General features: G+C 44.4%; 1 protein-coding gene across 1 annotated transcript; it reads left to right on the forward strand.

The window, feature by feature from the left end:
* Positions 1–8,737: 8,737 nt before the first annotated feature.
* On the forward strand, positions 8,738–9,885 carry LOC141978391 (olfactory receptor 52N4-like). The gene has a single exon (XM_074940487.1). The coding sequence runs from the start codon at positions 8,738–8,740 to the stop codon at positions 9,662–9,664; it is 927 nt and encodes a 308-aa protein (XP_074796588.1). The 3' UTR covers positions 9,665–9,885.
* Positions 9,886–10,224: the final 339 nt, after the last annotated feature.

Below are 10,224 nucleotides of genomic sequence, written 5' to 3' on the forward strand. Positions count from 1 at the left end.
TTCTCAGTGATGAAGAATGCGTGAAGATCCTTGGTAAACTTTTCCAATGGTTCATTACTCTCACCATTTAAAAAAGTGTAGCAAGTATGGCAAGAGACCACCCTGGCTTAATGACGAGATCTTCAATGATCTAAAACTGAAAAAAATAATCAAAAAATAGTCCTACAAAAAGTGGAATCTCAGCCAAATTACAAAGGATGTATATAAAGAAATAACACAAGATTATAGGGACAAAATTGGAAAGGCCAAGGCACAAAATGAGATCAAACTAGCTAGGGACATAAAGGGTAACAAGAAAACATTATACAAAGATGATAGAAGAGAGAGGAAGACCAAGGACAGAGGAGGCCCATTACTCAGTGAGGGGGGAAAGACAATAACAGAAAATGTGGAAATAGCAGAGGTGATTAATGACTTCTTTGTTTCGGAAAATGTCACAGAGGTCTCTGAAAGTCACAGAATCTGTGACTTCTGTGACATAATCTTATCTTTAGCCATGCCTATGAACAACTTGCTGTGGTGAATGGGGAAGTGGTGGAACCCCAGTGACAGGCAGTGGCCACACTTGCTCCAGACAGTAGACTTGCTCACCACTAGGCTCAGAGTGTCAGCTGACTGTCATTAAGTGCTAAAGGCTGTCATATTGATGCCTTGGTAATGCTGTTGAGGCTGCTTAGTGCTTCTGTCCTTGGAGATGGAGTGTTATCAGTATTCACAGAAAGGGAACCTGCTAATTTGGAAGACCATGATGTTACTCCTAAAGAAAGACCACAGGCATGGTTCAGTGACAAAGGCACCCAACCAGGTTTATTGTCCTCTAGGCATAGTCCTAGCACCCTGTAAAGTTAGTAAGTAATTGAGCGAGAAAATGTGTTTTGGCTTGAAAAATTTGCTGTGCTGGAGGGAATGTGTACTCCTGTTTTTGTGTCTTTTTGTAACTTAAGGTTTTGCCTAGAGGGATTCTCTATGTTTTGAATCTGATTGCCCTGTAAAGTATTTACCATCCTGATTCCACAGAGGTGATTCTTTTACCTTTTCTTTCAATAAAATTCTTCTTTTAAGAACCTGATAGATTTTTCATTGTTCTTGAGATCCAAGGGTTTGGGTCTGTGTTCACCTGTACCAATTGGTGAGAATATTATTATCAAGCCTCCCCAGGAAAGGGGGTGTAGGGCTTGGGGGGATATTTTGTGGGGAAGACGTCTCCAAGTGGGCTCTTTCCCTCTTCTTTGTTTAACACTCTTGGTGGTGGCAGCATACTGTTCAAGGAGAAGGCAAAGTTTGTAGCATGGGGAAGTTTTTAACCTAAGCTGGTAGAATGAAGCTTAGGGGGTCTTTCATGCAGGTCCCCACATCTGTACCCCGGAGTTCAGAGTGGGGAAGGAACCTTGACAATACTACTTCATTTTCTTTGTTTTAACATGATGCCTAGTAATTTCCTTGGCTGACCCCTGGTTCTTGTGTTATGTGAAGGAGTAAACAAGATTTCTCTATTCACTTTCTCCACACCAGTCACCATTTTAGATCTTAAAATAGATTCTCTGTCTTATCCCCTCTTAGTCGTCTCTGTTGCAAGCTGAAAAGTCCCAGTCTGTTTAATCTCTCCTCAGCTGGAAGCTTTTCCATACGCACCTAATCATTTTCTTGCCCTTCTCTGTACCTTTTCCATTTCTAATTTATCTTTTTTTTTTAAATGAGGTGGCCAGAATTGCATGCAATATCCATGCTGTGATAGTTATAGAGTGGCATTATTTTATTTTCTCTATTCTTATCTATCCCTTTCCTAATGGCTCCTTGCATCAGTTCACTATCAAATTATTTTGGCTTCAAGAGGGTGGCAGTGATTTTCAGAGGCTAATGGACTGGATATGACAAGTGCATGGGCAGTATGTCTTGGTATGCTGCTAATGGTAATGACCCTACTCATACAGCCCAAAATGCCATTAACCTTCTTGGCAACAACGGCACACTGTTGACTCATATCCAGCTTCTCATCCTCTGTAACACCTAGGTTCTTTTCTGCAGAACTGCTGCCGAGCCGTTCGGTCCCTAGTCTGTGGCAATGAGTGGGACTCTTCCATCCTAAGTGCAGGAATCTGCACTTGTCTTTCTTGAACGTCATCAGATTTCTTTTGGCCCAATCCTCTAATTAGTCTAGGGCCCTTTCTATCCTATCCCTAACCCCAAGCATATCTAGCACTCCTCCAACTTTATTGTCATCTGCAAACTTCCTGAGGGTGCAGAACCAACCCTTGGGGCACTCCACTTGATACCGGCTGCCAACTAGACATGGAGCCATTGATTACGATCTGTTGAGCCCAACAATCTAGCCAGCTTGCTATCCACCTTATAGTACATTCATCCAACCCATAGTTCTTTAACTTGCTGGCAAGAATACTGTGGGAGACCGTATCAAAAGCTTTGCTAAAGTCAAGGAATAACATGTCCACTGCTTTTCCCTCATCCACAGAGCCAGTTAGCTTATCATAGAAGGCAATGAGGTTAGTCAGGCATGACTTGCCCGTGGTGAATCCATGCTGACTGTTCCTGATCACTTTCCTCTCCTCTAAGTGCTTCAGAATTGATTCCTTGAGGACCTGCTCCATGATTTTTGCAGGGACTAAGGTGAGACTGATTGGCCTGTAGTTTCCCGTATCCTCCTTCTTTCCTTTTTTAGAGATGGGCACTACATCATCTAGGACCTCCCCCAGTCACCATGAATTTTCAAAGATAATTGTTAATGACTCTGCAATCACATCCGCCACCTCCTTTAGCACCCTCAGATGCAACGTATCTGGCCACATGGACTTGTGCTCATTCAGCTTTTCTAATTAGTCCCAAACCACTTCTTTCTCCACAGAGGGCTGGTCACCTCCTCCCCAGGCTGTGCTGCCCTGTGCAGTAGTCTGAGAGCTGACCTTGTTTGTGAAGACAGAGGCAAAAAAAGCATTGAGTACATTCGCTTTTTCCACATCCTCTGTCACTAGGTCGCCTCCCTCATTCAGTAAGGGGCCCACACTTTCCATAAATTTCTTCTTGTTGCTAACATACCTGAACTATGGGCCACCAAGTGAAATTGATGGAGAGCATGTTTAAAACAAAGAAAAGGAACTTTGTCTTCACACAGCGCACAGTCAACCTGTGGAACTCCTTGCCTGAGGCGGTTGTGAAGGCTAGGACTATAAGAGGGTTGAAAAGAGAACTAGATAAATTCATGGAGGTTAAGTCCATTCATGGTTAGTAGCCAGGATGGGTAAGAAATGGTGTCCCTATCCTCTGTTTGTCAGAGGGTGGAGCTGGATGGCAGGAGAGACATCACTGGATCATTACCTGTTCGGTACACCCCCTCTGGGGCACCTGGAATTGGCCACTGTCAGTAGACAGGATACTGGGCAGGATGGATCTTTGGTCTGAACCAGTATGGCCATTCTTATGTTATTATATTTATGTTCTTAACCATCTGAGCCGGAATTCACCAGCACGGTGACTTGAACTGTTTAGTATTGTCAGAAACACCAAGAAATTTACCTGGTAAAATTGGAACTACAAATGTATTGGAAATAGTTTAGACAAATACTTGTTTTTAAGATCAGTTCCTTGTCTCTTACTGTGTCCTTCTGTCTGACTCAGTAGCTTCCTTTTTTGGGCTGTCAGGTTTTTCCTGTGGTTCACTCAAGTTTTCCAATTCAAAACTTCATTGCTCTTTTAGGAACTGCAGCCAAAGCCTCTGCAGTTTATTATCTATGTTACCAGAGGGTTCACAACAAGAATGGGTCACACGGTGGCCAGATTCTGCTCTCACATTCTTCCCTCGATGGTCACTCCAGATTGACACTGGCCTCCCTGAGAGCAAATTCAGGGCCCATGTATTTTGGAATCCCCATCTCTCATGCCCAGGCTCACAACGCCATAGAACTGGGGGTTTCCTTCAGACTCTTTCAGCACTCTAGCAGAATAGCCCTCTCTCTGTAGTAGGACAGAAAAGTGTGATTTTTACAGCTGGGAGCAGAAAGTTAAACACGACGAGTGAAATCTTGTTCTCTTTGAGATCAATGGCAAAACTCCCAACACGGACAGGACTTCACCCTAAGTCCACATGTAGGAACTGAAATAATTGGCCTCATTTACACTGCCTGTGAGCCTCTAGTGACTTCAGCTGGAGTGGTTGCATGGCCTCTAAGGATGAGGGAGCTCGTTTGGGCCAAAGAAGAAGTGACAGGAGATGAGAGTTCCTGAAATTTCAAACTCAGAGGTTTAAAGGTTTCAACCAATTAGGATAACAATTTTCTTCAGGGTGGGAGAGGGGTCTGCTCACTCTGTGCCCTTGCATCTCTGGTTCTGGAGCAGATGATTAGCACCAAAAGGTAGTCAAAATAAAAGCATGTTTCTGGCTTAGAGGAAAGCAGATGCCATTGGAAAGCTCACAGGGGGAGATCCAGGAACAAACAGTATGTGTGTGTTTCGGGGGTGGGGGCAGGATGACAGGAAGTGCAGTATACAAATCCCAGTGGCATGGAGTCCTGAAACTGGGTAAAATAGGGATTAGACATCCTGACTAATGCACAGACCAAAGGGGAATAATGAGGCCTACCGGGGAAGAGGGGGGTCTCAGGCTGTAACATAACGTGGACCACACTGTAGCAGATTATCTCTGACACCATCCACTATCTGTACCATCCATCCACCTGTTAGCAATCCCCCTAGAACCTCACGGTAATGTTAGCATTTGCCAACACAGAAACACAGCCTTGGGAAAGTGTGTCTGGGTTCCTAACTGGCTGCAGTATGTTAAAGCTTTGTGTTGTTTTGAGGAAGAGTAACTAACACTGGCTCCTTTTAGTCTTCTCATCCTCTCTCCCTCCTGGTGAGTCTGTCCCTCTCTCCTTCCCTGCACAGACTGAGCTGCCACGGGGGTTCCCTTCGCCCTCAGAGAGGCAGAGAGGACTCCAAATTGGTGAGTCTGTACATTTCCCACAAACTGGTCTAAGAACCAAGTTTTAAAACAAAGGGTTCCCATCATATGCTAAAGCTATATAAGGCAGGGAGTGACACCATCAGTGGTTCTTCACTCCCCACACAAGAGAATTCCTGGAAACACCTGAGGATAAAAGACTGAACTGGGGGAAGTGCTGAACCCAGGCTCAAGGGATTTTCAGCCTATGTATGGAATCCCAGGAAACCCAAGCTGCAAAGCAAATGCAGCTTGTGCCTTGAGATTCTGCCACACTGCTTGCATCATCAATCAGGCTGATAACCTGCTGATTAATAGTCAGTGTTAAGCTTAGTTTGTGTTTTTATTTATTCACTCTGTAATCAAATTTGATCTGTTTGCTATCCCTTAGAATCACTTAAAATCTATCTTTTGTAGTTAATACACTTGTTTTATGTTTTAATCTAAACCCAGGATGCATTTAAGTAAACAGTATGGAGGTAAAATCTCAGCTTGGTAACCAGTGTGCCTCTCTATTATTGGTTCATACAGTGGCTGGTCAGAGAGCCTGCATGTAACTGCAGCTGTGTGTGTCCCTGCCTATGTGAATGCTGGTTGAGGTGTGGGAGCAGGAGCAGATCTACTGCCTGTCAGAACAGCACACGGAGAGAGGGAGACCAGGCTGGTGAGTCAGACGAGTCAGTGGTACCCTAGTACCAGGTGGCACCCCGGCAAAGCCATTCTCAGCTGCTCCAATCTCCCATCATACTCTGCCCCTCGTGTGTTCTCTCCTTCCCCTTGCGAGGCTGCCCTGATTCCAACAGCATGCTGTTCGCCAGTGTCATCTGCATGCTCCCCAATCATCCCTGGCTCTCACAAGCTCCAAGCCGCCCCAGGCTTCCCACAGCTCTTCATCTGCAGGGGAGAGGTGCCTCCTATCACACCTGCTCCCTTGGCTGGAGGGTAATCACTGGCCCTGTCTCACAGGTGAGAAATCTCACACACGAGTGGCAAAGGCCAAGACAGGCACCTGGGCGGCTTCTCTTGCTACACCCATATACACCGCATGGTGCTTCAAGGACTGCTGCATAAGAATAACTGGCAAGCAGAGAAGTATGCACATTCTATAACGAGAACAGGCAACTCTGGGACATGTGAGGGCCTAGATAAATACAGCTACCACGTGCATGAGCCACTAGTAGCTGACTGAAACAGTGGGCCACGGGGATACAGACGTTAAATCCAGGATGCTCTGGGATCATTTGCTCGCCAGCTTTCTTTCTCATTAATGGCGAGGGGTGTAGATTCATTCCTCAGTGAGGCAATTTTATGGGGTCAAACCATTATTTTTCTCACCGAAAACATTCAGCCGTGCAGAGCCTCATGGGATCCCTCAGCCTCGTGAAAAACACACCTCGTGTAACATGTCCAAGGCACCACAGTCACATGAGAATTTCTCCCCAGAGGGTTAAATTCAAAACAATCATGAAAAGAAAAAATGCCTTTGGTAAGTTCAGGCAGGAGCTTGCAGGCAAAATGTCTCCAGCTGACTCCCAGGGACATGTTCATAGATTCCAAGATCAGAAGGGACCATTGTGATCAGCTACTCTGTATAACGCAAGCCTGAGAATTTTCCCAAAATTATTCGTAGAGAGGAACTTTTAGAGAAACGTATAACCTTGATTGAAAAATTCTCAGTAATGAAGAATCTATGAATACCATTGGTAAATTGTTCAAGTGGTTCATTATGCTCACCATTTAAAAATGTACACCTTATTTCCAGTCAGAATTTCTTTACCTTCAACTTCCAGTCATTGGATTGTGTTATACCTCTGTAAGCTAGGCTGAAAAGCCTATTAAAAACTATTAGTTCCCCGTGCACCTAGTTACAGACTGTTATCAAGTCACCCTTTACCATCACTGGTAAACTAAATAGATTGAGCTCTTTGAGTCTATCACTATAAGGTGATATTTCTGTTCTTTATTAATTCTGATTCTTCTCTGAAACCTCTTCAGTGTATCAACATCCATCTTTAATGGACTCAAGAACTAGATACAGGATTCCAGCAGCAGTCACGCCAGTGCCAAATACAGAGGTAAAATTCGTTCTCTACCTCTTCTTCAGATTTTCCTGCTTATCATCCCAGGATCACACTGGCTTTTTTCACCACATGGTCATGCTGGGAACTCATATTCAGCTAATTATCCCTTTGTGCCCCCAAATCTTCTTCAGAGTCATTGTGCTTCTCACGATAGTCCCCCATCATGTACGCATTGCCTGAATTCATTGTTCTTAGATATAGATATCTACATAGCTATGTTAGAACACACATTGTTTGCTTCCACCCAGTCTACCAACCAATCCAGATTGCTCTGAATCAGTGACTTGTCCTCTTCATTATTTACGATCCCCCAATTTTGTGTCATCTGCAAACTTCATCGATATTCAGGCATGAGAATGGCTAGCAGCTGAGTTGTTGCCACATGTCTCTGCTTACATGAAAGCTCATGCTCCAATACGTCTGCTAGTCTGTACGGTGCCAGAGGACTCTTTGCCGCTTTTACAGATCCAGACTAACATGGCTATCCCTCTGAAGATTAAAATGACTGTTTCCTTGGGGGAAACTTGGCTCTTTTCAATATACGAATTGCAATGTGGATCAGACCTATAGTCCATTGAGTCCAGTGTCCTGTCTCTGACAGCGACAGCCCAGATGCAGCAGAAGAAGTAAGAAACCCAGCAGGAGGTGCATTCAGGGTGTCACCCTAATGCCTGACAGCTAGCTCTTGGCTTGTGCCTTGAAACACCTCGGTATATAGACATTCCAAAATATTTATTTAGCTGTAACGATTGTAACTGGATAGTCTTTCTATCCATGTAAATCTCCAAACCCTTCCTCATTCTCATTTACCTTACAGCCTCAAATACGTCTTATGACAACGAGTTCCTCAGTCTAATTAGGCATTGACCGAATAAAGCATTTGTATCCATTGGTTTTGATTTTTTTACATTTTGGTTTAATTTAATGTCCTCTTGATCTTGTGTTATGAGACAGGGAGAACACATTCTCCATCTACTCTCCACCAATCTGTATTTCATAGACTTTTCTCATGGCCCCTCTAATGCACCTCCTTGGTAAGGTAAACATCCCAGACTTTACAGCATATATCCATATAAGAATTCCCCCAGGCCCTTGATCATTCTTGTTGACTATGCCTGAACCCCTCTAGTTCTGTAATACATTGTGTGAAAAGGGTGCCCCATACTTCACAGAGGAGACCAGAGGAGCGTGAAACATTGACTGATTGATCTCATGGCATTTTATTTCCTTTATGTTTCCCCATCCCATTCCTCCTGGATCCCAATGTTTTTCTTAGTTTCTGGCCATACTTGCACTGTGAGCAGGGGTTTACAGAGCTGTGTACCATGATGCCCAGGTCCCTATCCTGAGTTCAGACAGTTAAAGTAGAACCTTGTAAGGTGTTTAAGGATTTCAAGCTTTTCCCTCCAATGGGCATGCACATTGCAGTTTTTGACATTGAAGTCCATCTGCCATCATGCTGCCCATTCACCTTGCTTGGTTAGCTCCCTCTGAGGACTTCTCTGGACTTGACTATGACCTAAATAATCTGGAGCCATCTGCAAATGTTGTCATCTCACTGTTCACCAATCTTTCTCGAGTGTTCATAACTATACAGTATTTATTGTACTTTTTGTTATAAAACATGTAACCATCCTCACTCTGCTTCTTTCCCTTTACAGACATCTTGAGCATTTCTGAGCCCAAACAACGCAAAGAACACCTCATGGCAGCTTTCAACCTCAGTGACTCTGATCATTCATCATTCATCCTAACAGGCATCCCTGGCCTGGAAGCTGCTCACATCTGGATTTCCATCCCTTTCTTTACGTTCTACATTATTGGCCTGTTGGAAAATTTCCTGGTTCTGTTTGTTGTAGGCAAAGAGGAGACCCTGCATGAACCAATGTACCTGCTGCTCTGCATGCTGGAGCTCACAGAAATCAGCGCATCTGCTGCCATCGTGCCAAAGGCACTGTGTATATTTTGGTTCAATTTGAAAGGCATTACTGTGGGTGGCTGTCTCACCCAGATGTTCTTCCTTCATGTGGTTTCTGTGACACATTCAGCCATCCTCATGACAATGGCCTTGGATCGCTATGTTGCCATATGTAACCCTCTGAGATATGCCACCATCCTCCCCAATGCACGAATAGCTAAGCTAGGGCTAGTGTGTTTGGTAAGAGCTGTTCTCTTCATTCTGCTCCTGAGCAGGCAGCCATTCTGTGCCAACCGCATTATCGCCCACACGTACTGCGACCACATGGCTGTGGCAAAGATTTCGTGTGGGGACATCACAGTCAACAGGAGGTACGGCTTACTGTTAGTATTTGTAGTCCTTGGGTTTGACCTGACAGTTATTGCTGTGTCGTATGGTCTGATAATCAGGGCCGTCCTCAGAATCCCCTCGGAGAAAGCCCACCAGAAAGCCCTCAACACCTGTACAGCCCACATCTGTGTGATTCTGATTTCTTGTACTCTCGCCCTCTTCCCTACTCTGACACACTGGTTCAATCAGGGCATCACTCCCTATGTACACATCATCTTCGCCAACCTGTATTACCTCCTCCTTCCTATGCTTAACCCTATCGTTTATGGTATCAAAACCAAAGAGCTTCGTGACAAAGTGCGCAAATACATCTGCAGAATGTGATCACCTGGGGCCACTGACTCCAAACCTCTGTGACATGAGGGGGGAAATGATATCTCCCCATTAATCAACGGTGTTCTATCCAAGTTTGGCTGAGCTCATCATTGTGGAAGTTCACAGACTTTAAAGCTCCTCACACCTAACATCTTATCACTCTATCACCAAGCACTGTTGCTGAGTTCCTCTCTCTGACCATATCCTGATCACTTTCAGTGTCACCCATCAGCCCCCACCTCTACACACCATGTCACTTGGAATTCCTTTTACTTCCATACCAGCAGAAGACACTGCAGCTTTCTGAACCAATGTGGCTTCCCATTAGACCCTGTGTGAACAGCATTCTTGATCAGTTTGAGTGAAATAAAGAAAGAAAGCAACTATAATTCTGAACTTCTTTTTCACAACTACAGTGATCTGGTGAGCAAAATTTATCTGATTTTTCTAAGACCAATAATTCAGGAAGCCCAGAGGATAAACCAAATGTTTCCATTGGAAAGTGCTAGTACAGGAAAGCTGCTGCAAGAATTGAGGACATTCTACTAGAACTTCTTGATGAGAGTTGT

This window comes from Natator depressus, chromosome 1, assembly GCF_965152275.1.
Source record: "Natator depressus isolate rNatDep1 chromosome 1, rNatDep2.hap1, whole genome shotgun sequence".
NCBI classification, from domain to species: Eukaryota; Metazoa; Chordata; order Testudines; family Cheloniidae; genus Natator; species Natator depressus.

Bases quoted from the DNA above. Each gene is read 5' to 3' on its own strand.
- LOC141978391 (XM_074940487.1), top strand. From the start codon at position 8,738: ATGGCAGCTTTCAACCTCAGTGACTCTGATCATTCATCATTCATCCTA.